Source organism: Typopeltis vanoorti, chromosome 6, assembly GCF_054136105.1.
Source record: "Typopeltis vanoorti isolate ZY-2024b chromosome 6, IOZ_Tvanoo_1.0, whole genome shotgun sequence".
In the NCBI taxonomy this organism is placed as follows: domain Eukaryota; kingdom Metazoa; phylum Arthropoda; class Arachnida; order Uropygi; family Thelyphonidae; genus Typopeltis; species Typopeltis vanoorti.
The window spans coordinates 124,101,571-124,121,194 of NC_143554.1; the positions used below are offsets into that span (position 1 = coordinate 124,101,571).

At 35.4% G+C, this 19,624-nt stretch overlaps 1 protein-coding gene across 1 annotated transcript; it reads left to right on the plus strand.

The window, feature by feature from the left end:
* The first annotated feature begins 4,645 nt into the window (after positions 1–4,645).
* LOC150105896 (uncharacterized) lies at positions 4,646–7,303 on the plus strand. The gene has a single exon (XM_090394589.1). It carries the CDS (start codon positions 4,646–4,648, stop codon positions 7,301–7,303), a length of 2,658 nt encoding a protein of 885 aa, XP_090250715.1.
* The last annotated feature ends 12,321 nt before the right edge of the window (positions 7,304–19,624 follow it).

Genomic DNA, 19,624 nt, shown 5'->3' on the forward strand with positions numbered 1-19,624 from the left:
GAGTTAAAGTGTGCCGACCTGATGAAAATTGGAGACAATTTCATTATCACAGTTAGTTTGCAGAGAGATATAAAAATCCGTCGTAATCATAAATGCTTTTGATAACTAAGTCGTGACGTCAGAAAATGTATCATTTCTGGGAGGTGTTTACCTCCTGCAATGTTAACGAAGTATGCATATCTTCTTCACTAAATACTTTTGGACCAGCTCTTGAGCACTTTTAAAGTAAGTATAAGAGTTTTAAATTTATTTTCATGTTCTTAAATGATAGGGCTAAAACGGCATCGGTTGTTCATTCTTCATTGTTGGAAATATGTGCCTACTTCTTAAAGTGTTTTGTCTTGCGGCCACGAAAGTGAAACAAATCGCCGCTGTCAGAACGACATTCAATGCTGATTGACTGAAATGTTTGTTTTCGTAACGGATAATAATCAGGGTGAGCAAAAACGAAGGAACACTTAGTGCTGCACTGAACAACTCGTAACAATGGTGCGCAAGTATCACTAACTATCTGCTCTGGGATTAAATCAGAATAAACAAAATATGCGGCTACACCCCTCATTATATGAACTCGATATTTCCCAATGATTGTGCCTTTCAGTTTAACACCAATCTGATTCAAACCCTGTGGAAGGCCCAACCCCGGGGCCTCCTTTGGGAAAAAAAGGTCATAATCTTTTGGGACTGTCAGAGAAATGGTGTTGTTTGGGTTCTTTTTTCCAGTAATCACAGAACTTATATCAAACACTGATTGAAGAAGTTCAGAGGGTGAATTGTAACTGCCATAAGGAATCTTGTGCACTTTGTAAAATCCTTCTTTAGGCTTTTCGAAAACATTATTTCCTGTGATGTTGTTGTTGTCGATAGTGTTGACTCCACCACCTCCATGTATCATATGAAACTCATCGAAACCGAAATGGATGTTATTAAATTTTCCCGGAATATGAATTTCGGCAAGAGCAACTTCGCATTTACCTTTAAGTCTGATCTCGAGTAATAATTCCACTTGAAATTTCGTTTGCGTGTTAGTAGGAAACATTTTCATACTGGCGTTACTGGGAAGGGTTAAGCAAAACATCTTGGCTACTAACCCAAGAATTATACGATGAAGGATAACCGAGCCATTTAACAAAATACCGAAGCTTTCCTTTCTGTTTGCGGTGTTTAAGTACTTGTTAGATTAGATACACGTCATCCGGAAGTTCATTGGTTATATCAGCCTTTTGCAGTTGAGGTTCAGAGAAAGTTTCCTCCAATATCTCTTCGTCCCAACAGCAAACTCTATATGCTACAGGGATTCTATTAGTAACCTAAGCAATAGTGAACAGTCCTCGTGTCCTGTTACCCCAAAACCCTTTTCTAAATTTGTGGGTATCATCACTTAAGACAACGCTTTCACCTACGTAAAAGTTTAGTTTTGTAGTGTCCTCTTAGGTTCCGTACAAATATTTCCAAAGACGATCCTCTTTGTGTAGGTTAACTTCCGAAGGAACCATACCAATAGTACGGTGTGGTGTGAGGTTATAAGTACGTACAAGGGTCCGCAAAACTTAAGTATAACTTTTACTTTTAGTATACGTCATCCATTTGTAGATCTTTGTTTTCAGTGTTGTGATAAATTTTTCTGCAATGGGTGCTTTTATTTCGCTCCTGGTCGTGTAGAAATTAATATTATGGTTCTTAAACAATGCACGAACTTTCTTGTTGCAAAACTCTTTTCCTTGATCTGTGATTATGTAATATGGCACTTCTTGAAAAATAGACTCGAAAGCATTAACAACAGTGTCTGCTGATTTCTTCTTCAGTGTTCGAACCCACGCAAATCGTGAAAACAATCAATGCCCACAAGAAGGAAACCCCCCTCCCCCATTCTCTTTTGCATGGGATGACATATCTGCCAAATGACATTGAAAAGTGTGCAAAAGTGTAGGGACTTTGATTTTTTGTTCTTTGCAGGTGAAAATCAAGAACCATCGAGAAAACGTCAACTGTTTGTATTTATACTACTACTATTTTTGTTAATGACCTGTGAAATTTATATATTAGTATGGGAAGCAGTATCAATATCAGCCAATTGCACACGTCTCATCAGAGAAATGTTGCGAAAAGAAAAACACCACATGTATTGGTGATGTCTGTAAATTCCTATTTCTGCATATTACATTCAGAAAGATAAATTGTAAGTAATATCTTTGCAATAAAATGTGTAAACTTAAATGAACAAATGGTGCCGTTGATGTGTTTTGCATATTTAAGTAAGATCACTTTTGAAATCACATTGAATTCACACACAATTTATTTATTTATTTATTGAACTTTAAGATCTTAAATTTTAGACAAATCAAAATATTCGGATGGGTTATGAATAATATATTAATTGGAATTAGAATATGAATATAGAATAACATATGGATGAGTGTTATGGAAAAAAAAAATGTGTGTGGTTGTGGGGACACCAGCATATAATTAATTATTCAGAAATGTCTAAATGTTGCCATCTCGACTCTTAACTAAAAATTTCCATACTCACCTATTGACAAGAAAAACGTGTGATGACGGATGTTTGTCACCCTGGGAAATTCCAAGATATCTTAACTCAAAACATTGCCCGCAATTCCATAGGCAAACCAAAACACCACGTGATGCCACAAAGACATGTGTTCCCCAGAAATTTCCAAACACATAACGTCATGATTTCTTATCTCTAACCATCACTCACAAGGCCATACGCGAAACAAAACATATGACCTGACCTCAGTGACACATATGCCACGAGGAAAATTTCAAACATTCCAAACTGATGACGTCACGCCACTCCTCCCTCACAATGACGTCAATGATCTTATCACACAAAGACGTCACGATTCCTTATCTTATCTTGATCTTGATCTTGTTCAGAGTGACACCTCTACTACTTCTGTCTATGAAGTAAATTTATAAAACCACAAGCCTTCAGTCTCTTCTCAAAGGATACACTCCTCAATGATCCTATATAACCAAATCTTTGCACAGTAGTCCAGATGTGGCCGCAAACGAAAACCTTATAAATATATATAATAACAACCATCACCATCTTACCTCGGCTTGTGATTGTATTCTTCAACATCCAGAGAACCTTTTTTGTTCGTCTGAAGGATTTGCTTTCAATCTGATTGCAATTTACTATTTTCTTATGCATTGAGAATATGTGTCAAACTTTATTTTGAAGTCCATTTAAATAAAGAATTCTCTATATTCATGTACAATTTATTTTTATTTTCTGAATATTTAGGAAAATTGTAGAAACCAAGTCTTGAAATTATCAGAACAGAAGAATAAATAACGATGGACTTGCTATCGCAATGTTACATTTTGTTAGAAATTTCTAACATTGAAATAGAAAAGTCGATCCGAAGTATTGAAAGAAAAATAAATGAAATGCTACCACTGTTACCAGAAGAATATATTCCTGTATTACAACGCTTTTTATACTTAAGAACTGAAGAAGCGAATGCAAGTAAGTTTACTGCTATCTATTCTACTAACAATAATCATTACTTAAAATATGCTGCATACATTTAATTTTTGCAAATGCTACGTAGTATTTCATTATTTTTTAAATGTGTTTACTAAACAATGTCGTATTTCATCGCTCTAGCAGAGTGGTTATTAATAGGGCGTGACCCCCTTCCTCTCCTCCAGGAAAACGTGAGACCTTTTTGGGACAGCGAGAAGCAATGGTCTATCTTATTTATTTTTATTAAATACCTTCGTTCTAAATATGCGTAAGTTATAAATGCAAACTTTGTAATTTTAAAATATCACTATGTGCTATTTCATGTTTAATGTGGTTTGAATTGTGTACTATTTAAGAAAAATTATAACAATATTTCAGTTTTACTAAAATAAAATATAATATATTCTAAGATATATTTTTTTGCGAAAAATACACCTTAGAATTTTTTTAACAAAAAAAAAGGGTATCCTCTATAAAAATTTTGAAAACCGCAGCACAAGCAAACTCAGACTTCTATATAATTGTAGGATACATTTTAAGCATTTTCAAATGGTAAACTTGTAAAATACAGTAATTTATCAATTAGCAAATGATATACATCTAAAAAAACGAATATTTTATAAACAAATAATTAAATTTCTAATTTCAAAATTTAAACTGATAATTTTATTCTAATTCTAATTTATTCTAATTTTTTTTATCCAAATTTCAATTCAAATATATTTAGCCTAATTTAAACTTTTCAAATATAAATAATATTTATAAACCTAAATTTTCTAAATTTAGGTTTCATTTTCTAAATTTTATAGACCTAAATAAAAAATATAAATTTAATATTTCACGAAATTAAAAAATAAGAGAAAATTAAATGATAAAGTATTAGTTAATAGGCCTACAATGCTTAATGGAGAATTTTAGAAAATATGCGTTTGTTTTCAGTTTTGTAGATTGTTCATCTCGATTTTGAAATTTAATAAAGAATAAAGTTCTTTTCCTTATGCTGATTGTTATAATTTAGAGATATAAAAATGCATTTATTTCCTTAATAAAATTTTAATATAAAGAAATTAATACGCATCATTTGATACCGACGTGTATTAATTTCTGCTACGTTCTTATTTATTAGGAGAGTCAAGTGAAGGTAACAGCATGAAGTTCGTAATAAAAGATCCAAGAGATATAGATGACATTCTAGAAGTTTTCAGAAACTATGCAAGAGCTAGATCATCACAGGTCCAACCACAATATGTGAATGGCACCAGCGAAGCACCAACTATTAGATCTGAGGAACAAGCTGATAAAAGAGGCCTTTCTCGAAAGAGAAAATCCAACTGGAATGTAACGCAGAGTCGCGAGCCCAAAATATTATATAATGAAATTCCAGCAGCCGGAATTACAAGGCAAAGTGATATGGTGCTCACTGCTGAAGACACTTTGATTTCAGGACACGCTGCAGAAGCTATTAAAACCCCATTGAAAAGCTTTACGAATTTGTCTGAATCCCATAGAAACAGAATATCAGAAGGAAGGTCATTGGAACAACAAATAAACTCAGATAAAGAAATTATAGAACATTACTGCGGGGAAATGTCCTCTATTTGTGGATATTGTGGATCAAGAAATTTCGAGAAAGAAGAACCAGATGATGGGAAGTTTAAAAAGTGTTGCAACAGAGACAAATTGAAGTTGGAAAGTAGAAGTGATTTTCCTCCGAATTTGAAAAATCTTATGACAAAAGTAAACGTTTCAGAATGCATAAATTTTAGAAGATATATTGATGTGTACAATAAAGTTTTGTCATTTGCATTCATGAAATGCAAATTATACACATTTCGTAAACCAGATATCATTCGTATTAAAGGGCCTGTTGATTATAAGACCCCTCATCACAATCCACCTGTCGGTGTGGCACCGCGATTATCTCAGCTGTATGCCGCTGATGAAAATGTAGCTCTTCGAGAACTAAAAATGATTGCAGAAAATAAATCCATTGAATTTTACGAAGTGCAAAAATTGTTTAAATTAATTCGTGAGAAAAATCGTATTGCTCGCATTTATCGCAGTTTGGCTGGACCTGCAAACACAAAGCGACAAAAAGACGTGCAAGAAAATCGCCATAATAATAAAAATCATAGTTCACCAAATATCGATGAAACTGGCATGACATGTAGAAATAAAATGATCAATCTCCCTTTGGAACCTACTATAACAATTCGTTCTCAGGCACGGAAGAAAAATCAGTTTGAAAATCTAGATGTCCGAAATCCAAATCTTGATCCCTACACTTTTGTGCTGCTTTTCCCATATGGGGAACATGGTTGGGCTGAGACCATGTCGTGGAGTGGATATGAAGGAAGCACTGTACATAAAGTTACGCTACACCAGTACAAACTTGCTCAACTGGCTGTACGAGATGAGTTTAATCCTATTTTAAATGCTGGAAATCTAACTCAACAATATATCATAAGTTCATATGCTCAATATGAGAAAATGACACTAGACAGTCTTAGCAAAACTAAATATTCCTTTTCATATCCAGGCTCTCCTAAGTATATGAACGATTGTTATGATGATGCAATGGCAATTGTATCTAAATTTGGAAGCCCAGATCTTTTCATTACATTTACGTGCAATCCAGATTGGAAGGAAATTCGAGAAAATCTGGAGCCAGGGCAGTGTCCATCTGACAGACCCGACTTGGAAGTGCGAGTATTCAAACTGAAGTTGAAATCTCTGCTAGAAGATATTATTATAAATCGACTTTTTGGAGAAACTGTTGCCTATATGTATACAATTGAGTTTCAGAAAAGAGGTTTACCACACGCTCATATTTTCATAATACTGAAGGAGGATTGTAAATTTGTCGATGTAGATATGGTTGATCGATATGTTTCAGCCGAAATACCTGATGCTGCTAACAATTCACGTTTGCATCAAATAGTGAAAAAAAGAATGATCCATCACTATTGTAGTATGAATAAGGAAGCTTTCTGTATGAGTCACGGACATTGTACAAAAAATTTCCCTAAAAAATATCAAAATCAAACAGAAGTGAAACATAATAGCTATCCGTTATATAAAAGATCTCCGGGGAGATCAATAGATTTCTTTAAAGATGGTCAACAATTTTCCCTTGACAGCAGATACGTAGTTCCATATAATACGTATTTACTTTTGAAATATAATGCTCATATAAATGTAGAGATTTGCAGTTTTATTACAAATAAAAATTCCATCTCCAATCTCGTCAGCTATATATATAAGGGGAACGGTCCTTCCTGGCGCAATTATGCGAAACGAAAGAAACAGAATAACAACAAAGTCCAAAAGCGATATATGCAGACTTCCACCAGAACTCCAGTAAAGGATTACTTAAATAAAAGATACTTAACTGCTTGTGAATCGATGTGGAGATTACTAGGATTTGAATTACATGATCACTCCCATAGAGTTATTTGGCTTGATGTTCATCTTCCTTCAGAAAAGAGATACAGAATGACAACTTTAAAAGCTTGGTTTAATTTAAACCAATCTGATCCTGATGCTCGGAATCTCCTTTATACTGAAATACCCTATGGCTACGAATATAAAGTGGATGTATGGAAGAAGCGACAAATAAAAAATAACATAATTTCGAGAATTTCTGATGTTGATGAAAGGAACTTAGAACAGTTTTATCTTCGGCTGCTGTTACTTCATACACCTGGTGCTAAAACATTTGAAGAAATTAGAACCGTTAATGGTTGTCTTTTTGGCACTTTTAGAGAGGCAGCCGTTGAAAGAGGCTTATCAGAAAACAAAGAATAAAAGTAAATACGTAATAATAATAATAATTTATTTTTTTTATTGTTCTTTCAAATATTTACATATGTACAATGATCATCTATTCTGTATATTATTTTACAAGGTTCAGCACTTTGTGCTAAATATAATGAGATTTAAATTGTAATGGTGATAACAGTTTTTTTTTATAACAATCATAATAATAATTTACAATTATATTGTTCAGAGTTACATAAGTTGTATAATATTACATGTTCTAGTTTACTATTTTTTTTTCAAGTTTGAAAAGGTGTGATTATACAACAGTATTTACTCATATGCAATCTGAATATTATGTTTTCTTATTCTCACAAACATTGTAAACTCATGATTTACATTTAAAATAATTTTTTTTTTACATTGCATACATTTGTTACCGTTATTATATACATTACATACATTTGTTTACATGCGATATTTACATTACATACTTTGGTTTACATGTGATACGTACATTGCATGTATTTGGTTACATATGATACATCTTGGATGAGAACTAATTTCTTTGCTTTCATCCTCGAAGCTTATATGTAAGCTTATCTGAGGATGACACCAGTTCGTTATTATGTATTGTTTTTTTTTTTTTTTTTTTCTGTGTTGGGACGAAATCTATGATTGAGAAATTCGCGCGCACGCGCGCGTTCACACACACACACACACACACACACACACACACACACACACACACACACACACACACACACACACACACACACACACACACACACACACACACACACACACACACACACACACACACACACACACACACACACACACACACACACACACACACACACACACACACACACACACACACACACACACACACACACACACGCACGCACGCACGCACGCATGCACACACACGAAAATTGGAATGTATTGATGCGTCGCAGAACTGGAAGCCGGAACGAATATATTGTGTTTCATTTAGTTTGTATGGTATTTTGGGGTCGTGTTTCTTGTTCATAGTATGTCCTTAGAGCTCTTTTCAGGCTATTGTAGTTTGTAAGGTTTCTGTATTCAAAAGGTAATTTGTTTATCACGTCTGGGATGTAGAAATTTCGCGTGGCCTTTCCGTGGTGATTATTGTATTTATATGGGATATAATTAGTAGTCTGAGGTCTTGTTATACGGTATGTATTTCTGACTGTCCTGTAGTTGGCATCGAAATAATGTTTTAGCAAGGCTGCATAGTGGCATAAATGTTTTGCTGTCAGTATTTTGTGTTCTGACATTGCAATGTTTATAAGGTCGTGATTTTCTCTTTGCTCCCAAAAGATCAGTTTTGCCATTTTGTATTGTAGCGACATTAATCTATTTAATTTGTAGGGTGCACCGAAAGCATACGTTGTTATAGCGTATCTTAGTATATTTTGGCATAGTGCTTTGTATATTAGTGTTTTTAGGCGTATAGGAACTATGTCTTTTAACCTGTAGAGTTTGCCGCATGGTTCGGAGTTTGTTGTGTAGATGGTTTATGTGGCTATTCCAGTTCATATCTGCATCGAAGTAAATTCCAAGGTATCGTATTGTTTCAACCTGAGTGATTGTAGTGGTTTTGCTGTTCTGTGTGTTTTTTATGTTGGGAAGTGGATGTTGGATAGTTATATATTTGTTATCAACTGGTCGAGTCAGTGGATTTCTGAATATCATTAATTTTGTCTTTTCTGAGTTTAGGTGTATGGAGTTTTTCGTGAGCCAGTCTATGATCAGATTTATATCATGTTGCATATTTGTTTGGGTTATGCTTGCGTTATTATGGATGGATATTATTGCAGTATCGTCTGCGTATTGGAATATCTTAGCTTTGAGTGGTAACTGATTAATATCGTGCGTGTAAATGTTGAATAGAGTTGGGGAGAGTACAGCTCCCTGTGGCACTCCACAGGTTACTGGTAGCTCTCTGCTTCGTTTTGACCCGATACGTGTGGTATACTTTCTATTTTGGAGGTAGTTTGTAAACCACCTGTGAAGAGGCCCGTCTATTCCAACATGCCTCAGCTTTTCTAACAAGGTTTGATGTGTAAGTGTATCGAATGCTTTAGTTAGATCTATAAAGACTACCATGGCAATTTTGTTTTTGTCTAAGGCGGTATTAATTACGTCTGTAAAGTCTTCCAAGAGAGATGTTGTTCCCTTATTTTTCTGAAAACCATTTGGGGATAATATGAAAGATCTCAGTATATGCTGTGAGTTTCTTCAGTATGATCCGCTCCATAATTTGATTGATAATTGGTAATGTTGCTATGGGTCTGTAATTGTTGATTAAATTTCTTTTTCTTTGTTTGTATATGGGTGTGATTATGGCGGCCTTTAGCATACTTGGTATCTGTCCTGTTTTAAATATTTTATTTATTAATTTTAGTAGGATAGGACTTAAACTAGTTGCATGTTGCTTTATATCTTTAGGTCTAATACCATCTATTCCTGGGCCTTTGTTTGGTTTGATTTGATGTATTGTTGAGAGAAGTTCTGCTTTTTTTATGGTTGGGAACCATAATGTCTGTTTTGATTGTGGTCCAAGTGGAGGGTCTCGTTTTGTGATTGGGGGAATATTTCTGTGTAGTTCTTGGACGGAGTCTGCAAAGTATTGGTTAAAGTCATTTGCTAGTTGTTGGATAGGTTTTGCGTCTTTCATGAAGCTGTGTTTTATGTTTTCGGAGGCGGTGGTGTTGGGAACAAAATCTAGCATCTCATTGATCAGATGCCAGGTTTGTTTCATGTTGTTTTGTGCGGAGGTTAGTTTGTCTCTGTAGTAGCTTCTTTTTGCATTTCTGATTTGTGTTGTAAGGCGATTTCCTTGTTATCTTATATTCAGTTTTTAAAGCTGCGTTATTTGGATATCGCTTTAATTCTTTCCATAAAGCGTCCTTTCTGTGTATTTCTAGGATTAAGTTTTGTGTTATCCAAGGATTTTGTGTTGTTTTTGAACGAATTCGGACTTTCTTCGTAGCTTTCTTATATATTTCCTCCAGTGTGAGTTTAATGTTGTTGTATAAGATGTCTGCTGAATCTGATGCCAGGTGTTCCCAGTCTGTTTTTCTTATTTCGTGGTTGACTATTTCTTCGTCTATTATTGTTTTCTGTCGCTTTTCATCTGTGGGACATTGCATGGATATTGTATTGGTGTACAGGTTTAGAGCGGTGAAGTAATGGTCTGCTACTTTGCACTTTATGACTGATGCAGTGTAACTATTTGGTGGTGCTCGGACGTTTATATGATCTAGACAGGAGGCAGTGATAGTATTTCCGAATATTTCTTCTGTAGTACATGATGTTATTGTTGGTATTAGATTATACATGGATAGTGTGTCTAGGTATTGTACAGTGTTATTCTGGTTTTCGTTTGCAATATTTATATTTATGTCGCCAATTATCATTAGGTGTTCGGTTGAGCATATTTCTTGGCTTGAAAGCCAGCAATTGAGTTCGTACAAGAATTTTATCATGTTTAGGTTTGGTGGCCTGTAAATAGCATTTAGTATTATGGGATGCTGTGTATTCGTGGTATTAATGATTTCGAGGCAGAGGGTTTCAGCATGCTCAAACTGATAGGCCTTTTCTTTTGCTATTAATTTTTGTTTGATAAATATTAGTATTCCGTCCCCTCTTCTTGTTTGGCGGCATGATCTATGTTGTTGGAAGCATGGAATTTGTAAAGCAGTCGCTTCGTCATTAGTTATGGATACTTCTGTAAGAATTAATATATCAATAATATCAGTGTAATTCCTCAGATAAGCCTGCAATAATAACCAATGTTTTCGGATGCTTCTGATGTTAATATGCAAAAATAATAATAATAATAATAATAATAATAATAATAATAATAATAATAATAATAATAATAATAATAATAATAATAATAATAGGTGGGATTAACTTGCCTCACTCAACCACACGTAATCCTTGTAACCAAAGAAGCAGATTATGTAATAAAACAGTTAGTAAAGTATACAACAATAAAGAAGATACTGATTATTATGTGATAATATTATTAATATAATACTCTTATGTAACATGAAAAAAAAATGTTATAAATTATTCTTATAATTAAAAGAATTATATAAACAACAAAAAAATATTATACAAAAAAAATCTGTTTAATCTTCATTGTTAACATTAGAAGAACATGTGTTGTAATTCCATAATATAGCGGCCAAAAAATACTATTAAAATTTTAATTGAATTCCAATGCAGAAAATGCAGCACTTAGAGCTGAATTCTTTAAAATTATAAGTTGCAATGCCACTGAAGATGTTTATTGTATGTGAAAATATTTTGGCAATCAATAAAAATCATTATTACTATCATTACGAGGTTAGTAACTCCGTCCCACACACACAAACATACTTAATTACTCAAATAATGTTCTTAGTCTTTTATAAACCTTATTCTAAATGAACCAAAATACGAAGTATTTAATCAATAAAATATAATTAAATTAATACTAATATTAAAATTACTAAATGTAATGTAATAATATTATTATGTAAACCATTACTATTTCTACATATCGTGTAACAATCTTATTATGTAATATATCCATATTACTATGCTAATGGAATAATATTCCCATGCAATATATATGAAAATAGAATAAAATAAAACATTAATATTACTAAAAATGTTTTAATTAATGAATTTACTTTGTATTGTATGATTGTACGAAATTGTAGGAAATATAATATTACCTATAATTATACAATACAATAATACAATTATACAATTATAAATACAATGATACGTAGAATTATTATTGATATTGTTATTAAAATTTTATTGTAATTTTTAACATATATCAATTATACCTATTGTAAAAATGTTTGCATTTCGGTGCTAATTTTGTTTATATACTTTTGTATACATGTAATTTCTTTGAAGGAGAATAATATTTTAAAAATATTAGAATTTTATCATAATTAAATTATTTTTAAAACCCAAGTAAACACGTTCAAACAAAAATCTCTAAAAAACCAATGTTAATGAAACACTGGATAGTTGGAAAAAAAAAAATCTAATATGCAAGCCCTGAACAGTCTACTTACTTTAAATTCAAAAACTTCATATCAATGACTTCTCTTCCATATAAAAGAAATATACAAAAAAAAAAAAAAAAAATCACCAAATTGTTTTTTTAAAAAAATGAAAGAAAACAGACGTAAACACCTGGTAAAGAGCAAAATATTAAAACAGAAAAGTCGTCAAGATCAATCTTTCGAAGAGATTCAAAAAAAAAACAAAAATCACTTAATGACACCCAAATATAAACACAGTATATTCATACAAGAAACCAACTAACAGTCAAAATAGGCTCTGTCAAAATAACTACTTCTTCCAGAAATATAGAACTACAACGATCTAATATCAAAATAATGACAATGTTGCCGCCATTCTTAGGCATTAAATATGTTCTGTGTATGATCGATAAATATTTTCTAATTGTTTCTCTCCATATATATGGAGACATATATATCATCTCAACCAACCAAACCCCACCAACGTTTCCTAACAGAAACTCCAATTTCACCTTCCTCATGCACTATCCATCTCAACCATCCTAACTATACACTATTTAACTCCTTTCGACCCAAGGGTGGTGAGTGCGCATATATCCGTTCTGACATACCCCGTCAGAAAGCACCTAACCTAGAATCGCCCAACTTTGACCTTCTTTGGGTCAAAATATCCCTCCCCCACTCAGTCAAATTCCTCTGCTGTCTCTATCGCTCTCCTAATACCACCAACCACTCCGAACTCTTTAATTTCCTTTCCTCAAAAGTTGATTTTCTCTAGTCCCACTCTCCTAATAGTGAAATCGTCCTCCTAGGTGACTTTAATGTCCATAACACCAACTGGCTTTCCTCTTCCAGTTGTACAGATTCTGCAGGCAGACACGCTGAAATATTAGCCATCACCAACGACATTCCACAAATTGTTCACAAGGCGACCAGAATACCAGATAACCGAAATCACTCCCCAAATACCCTAGATCTCTCTTCTTTTCCAATGACCCCTTCCAAATATACAGTGAATATAGTGAGCCCTCCCCCAACCTTGGGGATTTCTGACCACAACCTAGTGCTCATCTCCTGCCCCATGCAACAACGCTTACACAGTCACACATGGACAAGAGATAACCTCTTCGACTTCAAATCTAGTAAAACCAAGTTCTGTCTTATTTCCCACAAAAAAGGACCATTTCCTCCCAGTATTATTTTTGATAACACTCAAATTCCCAGACAAGATGAAATTTCCCTTCTCGGAATTACCATGACATCAGGCCTCTCCTGGCATAAACACATCACAACCATTGCATCCTCAGCTTCCAAAAAACTAGGCTTTCTCTTTCGCTCAAGACGTTACTTCTCTTCAAAACAGCTGTTAACCTTATACAAATCGCAAATCCGCCCAGCTATCGAATACTGTTCTCACATTTGGAGTGGGGCTCCCTCAAAATTCTTGACTCAATACAGAGGGGAGCAATTAGACTGATAAATGATCCATCTCTTATCGAGGCACTCCCCCCACTTTCACATAGACGTTTAGTCTCTGCAATTTGTATATTTTGCAAATATTTTCATGGAAAATGCTCATCTGAAACAACATCAATAACTACCCCACTCTGTCTGAACCCACCTCCCAACATCCCTTCACAGTACACCTTGAAACCCTCAGAACAAGTTTCTTTTCCTCCTCCTTCATCACTGCTACTGCTGGATTGTGGAACACTCTTCCCCTGTTGTGTTTCTCAAGGAATACAATACACAGCCTTTTAAATGGAATGGCAACAAGTTTCTCCTTTCCCATCCCACTACATATATACGTACTAAAGTACTATAGGTTGACCAGCCAACCTCTCGTAAATGGGCCCAACATTAAAAAAAAAAAAATTAAAAAAAAGTACTAGAACCTGCAGACATGTATATATCAATATGAATATTTTATAAATGTGTAATTCAAAATGACACAAAAAGGCGCCTAACGAAATCTCTCAATCTTCTTACAGGAAACTCTGATCATTGATGTATACTGGCAGCTATTTAAAAATTTATAAAAATTAAGTGGAAATTAAATCCCGAATTATTTCAAAGCCGAATACAGAAACCACAAAAGTTTCGTATGAGACCAGAGAGCTAACGGGAATACACTCGCCGATATTTACGAGTCGCCCTAGCCGGACCTTATAGGAGAGATGATCGCTGCCCAAGCGTCCATATATTCCACTCCTATTGGTCCATTTTGAAAAGGTTTCACTGGTTTGAAACTGGTTGGTTTTCGTTAGAAATTGGGAAGAAACCTTAAGAGAGCAAAAACTGTGAGTACTAAGGAACTTGAAACATCCGACAGGTGTATTTTTCGTAAGCGAACTCTCGGTCGGTGCTTAAAAAGTATTTACTAAAATAAAGAGCCAAAAGGTTTCACTGGCATAAAAGGATTAATTATTATAAACTTGAATCGCCGAAGAGAAGCATTTCGGCTCTTTATTTTAGTAAAAAGTTATTTAAAAATATTTATTTATTTATTTATAAAAGCTGTCACGTGTAATATTTATTATACTGTATATTTTATTAAATAAGAAATTGTACTGCTTTTTTTTTCTTTATAAATACATATTGTATTTATAAAATAATTCTTGGAATTGAGAATAAAATATTTTTAGAAAAAATTGCTCTGTGTTTCAATTCTGAACAGTTGCAGAGAAGCACATTTTAAAAATCGGGAAAATTTTGTTTTTGATCTTTTCACCTTTATTTATTTATTTTAAATACAGCTCTTTGTAAAAAAAAAAAAAAAAAAAAAAAAGATGTATTTAAAAATATAAAATACATACAATATGCAGGTATGGTCAATATTAATAAATTACGAGAATCCGACTTGGGCATGGATGTTGTGATTGTCTGTGAAAATACTAGTGGTGGTGGTGGGCAATAGATGGCAGTGGTGTAGATGATGATGATGATGGTAGTTGCTGTTTGTTGTATTCCTCATGGGCTCACTTTAGTGAGTACGGGCATAGCTAACCCAAGGTACCTGATGCTGGACCATGCCTGACTTCATGGAATATACATATGTTATATTATCTGTAGACTGGTCCTCTACCCTTCTTTCTTTGCTTCTTTCTTCTCTTCTTGCTCCTTACCCCAAATGCTATTAGAGTAGTCGAGGGCTAGGGGTGAATCTTTTCTATCTTGCTATGTCATTTCGCCTTATGCAGCCACCGAAGGGAGCAAGCTAGCCCCAATAGGTGCCGGTCCCAAGCCCAGGATAAATGGCGAGGGTTGACGTCAGGAAGGGCATCATCCGGTGGTAAAACTTCACTGCCAGCTCTAACTATGATCAAATAAGTCGAAAAGAAAGTGATACAAGGGCTAGAGCGTACCCTTTAAGCGACGCGCACTCACATCGCCCTACAGCTGTGAGAAGTGGACGAGGGCTACCCCAACGCAATCAAGGAAGGGTGCGGTTAAAGAAGCAAGCCCAGCAAGTGGAGAGAATGTTGCCAGTGGGAACGTTGAATGTTGGAAGCATGACTGGAAGAGGTAGAGAGGTGACAGACATGAGGAGGAGGAAGTTGGACATTTTATGCTTACATGAGACAGGGTGGAAGTGGGGAAAGGCGAAGGAATTAGGTGACAGGTATAAATTGTTCTACTCTGGAGCGAATAAAGGGGGAAGAAATGGTCTCGGAATTGTGGTGTGTGGCAGAATGAAGATCGAAGTAGTGGAAGTGGGTAGGAGGAACGACAGGATCATGCGAATGAAACTGGGTCTTGGAGAAGAGCAAGTGGTCGTCTTATGTGTATATGTCCCACAAGTTGGCTATACAGCAGAAGAGAAAGATGAATTCTGGATTGGTAGATGAAGAAATGAGGTAACTGGAAGAAAACGAGATGGTGATTATCGGAGGAAATTTCAACGGACATATAGAGAGACAGAATCGGGACTGTGAAAGGATGCATAGTGGCCATGGAGTGGGAATAATGAACCAGGAAGGAGAGAGGATTTTGGACTTCACAGTAGCGTTTGATCTGGCAATTGTGAACTCTTTTTTCTATAAGAGAGAGAGAGAAGAGCATTTAATAACATTTAGAAGTGGCAACAACAGTATACAGATTGACTACATTTCGACAAAACATCTTAAGGCAGTAAGAAATTGTAAGGTAATCCCAACAGATCAAGTGGCGTAGCAACACTGGCTGCTGTAAGGTTGAAGATGAGAACCTTTGGAAGCTATGGGAGGAAGACAATTAAGTTGTTTCGCTTAAAAGAAGAGAGTGTGAGGAACAGTTTTAGTGAGAAGGTGTTAGAGAGGATTTCTGATGGCCTAGAAAGTGTACAAGATTGGTGGAGACATAATTCAAAAGTAATTCTAAGCTTGCAGTTGAGGTGCTTGTTGAAACATCCGGAAAAATTAGAGAGTAGAAGTAGGGTTGGTGGTGGAATAATAATGTAGAAGAAGCAGTGACGGCTAAGAGGAAGGCAAAACAGAAGTGGGATGAGTCAAGAGTGGAAGAGGACAGAGAGAAAAAGCGAGAAGCCAAGAGAATTGTTGCACAGGCGAAGGCCATGGAATATCAAGACCCTTATGATCAATTAGAAACAAATGAAGGACAGAGAAAGATTTATCGATTAGCAAAATGTAGAAATAAGGCATCAAAGGACATCGTACATGTGAGGCAGATCAAAGACTCTGGAGGAAGGGTATTAAGGAGGGATGTGGATATAAGAAACAGATGGAGAATATACTTTGAAGAGCTTTTGAATGAAGAAAATGCAAGGACTCACAGAGAACATGGAGGAACCTTGGGGATGGTGCAGAACATTAGTAGAGTGGAAGTGAAGGAGTCCATAAAGAGGATGAAGAATGGAAAATTAGTGGGCCGTGAGAGGATCCCAGTGAAGGCATGGAAGGCACTGGGGGAAGAGGGAATTGACCTATAGTGGGATCTGTTCAGAAACGTTTGTCAAAAGGAAAATATACCCGAGGATGGGGGGAAAGGACTCTTGTCCCCATCTACAAGAGTAAAGGGAATGCACAAGACTGTAACAATTACAGAGGAATAAAGTTGATGTCCCACACAATGAAAATCCTGGAGAGAGTTCTTGATGGAAGACCGAGGAAGGAGGTGGAAATTGCAAAGGAGTAATTTGGCTTCATGCCTGGTCGATGGACGACAGATGCAATCTTTGGGTTACGGCAGATGGCGGAAAAGTTTCGAGAGAAGCAACGGGAGCTACATCTGCTCTTTATTGATCTGGAGAAAGCGTATAATAGAATGCCAATGCAAGAAGTTCGGAGCTGTCTGAGGGAGAAGAAAGTAGCGGAGAAATATGTCAGGCTGGTGCAGGAGATGTACAGAAATGTGAAGACAACAGTTCGGACCTGCCTGGGAGAGACTGAAAGTTTTCCAGTGACAGTTGGCTTGCATCAAAGGTCAGCATTAAGTCCGTTCCTGTTTATTATTGTGATGGAGGTGACAGAAGACGCGCCTTGGACTATGTTGTATGCAGATGACATCGTGCTGTGTGCAGAATCAAGAGAAGTGGCAGCTAAACTGGAAAGTTGGAGGAAAGTACTGGAAGAGAGAGGTATGAGACTGAGCAGAAGTAAGACAGAGTATATGTGTGGCAAATTGGATGCCAGCCAGGAGACAGATCTGGAGCTGTAAAGAAATGTCATCAGAAGGGTCAGTGACTTTAGATACCTAGGTTCAATAATGAAAGAGGGTAAGGCTGAAAATGAAGTGGGATGCAGGATACAAGCAGGATGGAGGAACTGGAGAGGGATGGTTGTAGTGCTATGCGATAAGAGAGTACCGATTAATCTTAAAGGCAAAATCTACAGGACAGTAGTGAGACCAGCTATGACGTATTCTATGGAAACTGTGGCCCTGAGGAAAAGTAACATCAGCAGGATGGAGGTAACGGAAATGAGAATGCTTAGGTGGATGTGCGGTGTGACCAGAAAGGATTGTCTGAGAAATGATTATGTAAGGGGAAAGGTGAAAGTTCCCTCTTCACATGACACCTGATGTGATGAGGAGGGAGGAAGAGTATGTGGAAAGAAAGGTCATGCAGATGGATGTGCAGGGGAGGAGGAAGCGCGGGCTGCCAAAGAAGAGACGGAGGGAGATGATGGAGAAGGACTTGAGGATATAGAACTTGAATGTGGCTATATCCTAAGACAGGAGGTTGTGGAGGAGACTCACTACAAACAGCGAACCTACTTAAGTGGGACAAGCTGCAGAAGAAGAAATAGTTGCCGTTTGTTGTAGCTTGCGGATTGAATGGTGGAGACGGAGAGTCGTAGAGTAGGTGACCTGCCTCGATGAGTTCTTGTAGGTGTCACGTAATAATAATAATAATAATAATAAAAACAACAATTCATACAGAGAAACAAACACAACCATTTCTTCTTCTCTCTCTCCCGCCCCACACATCTGACACTCTCTTCTTACAAAATATCAAGACATTTCATTTGAAATGAAGTGAATTATCCTGCATATACTGAGTAAAATCCCAAATATGTGTTTGTTCTATTCGAAATAAACGAAAAATTTTATTTTAATTAAACTGATGACAGGTTCGTTGCTGTTATATTTCATGTCACGGCGGCTAATCAACACTTACAGCAATGTTTTATTTATTGTGTTTGAGGGAGCTGCAAGATCCAAAGATGTATACCCAAGTTAAATATAAAAACAGCGAAGGAAGAAAAAACAAGCAAAATGGGAAACTTAAATTAAACCTGCTTTTTTTTTTTTTTTTTTTCCTTGTCCGTTATTATTTCTCGTGAACTAAATCAGTGGTATGTGACGATCCAGCATTCCAATTGAGAACCGCTTGTTTTAAAGAATACAAAGGATTATAAAATGTAGAGAAAACATACCATATTATGTACTTGCATCGCCAATGCATTTTATACGTACCTTATAGACCTCGCACCTTATTCGGAGCTGTACAATTGCATAGTTTAATTCAGAATTATACAATTTCAAAAATATCTCCTAGTTTATCTTCCGAGCAAGAGATGGCGCATACATAGTAATTTATTAGAGCATCACGAGGGCCTGATTTAGATTTTTTGAAAATCATAAAATAAAATACAAAATAAAAATTAATTAATTAATTAGGGCTTGTAGAACCAGAAATGATTTATTTGTTTACTAATACCACGAGTATTCGAAATAAGGATATCTAAATTGTTGCATTGATTGAGTTTATCAAAAAAAAATAATAAATAAATAAATAAATAATAATTAAAAAAAAATCAGCTAACGTCTTTTATTCCCATATAGC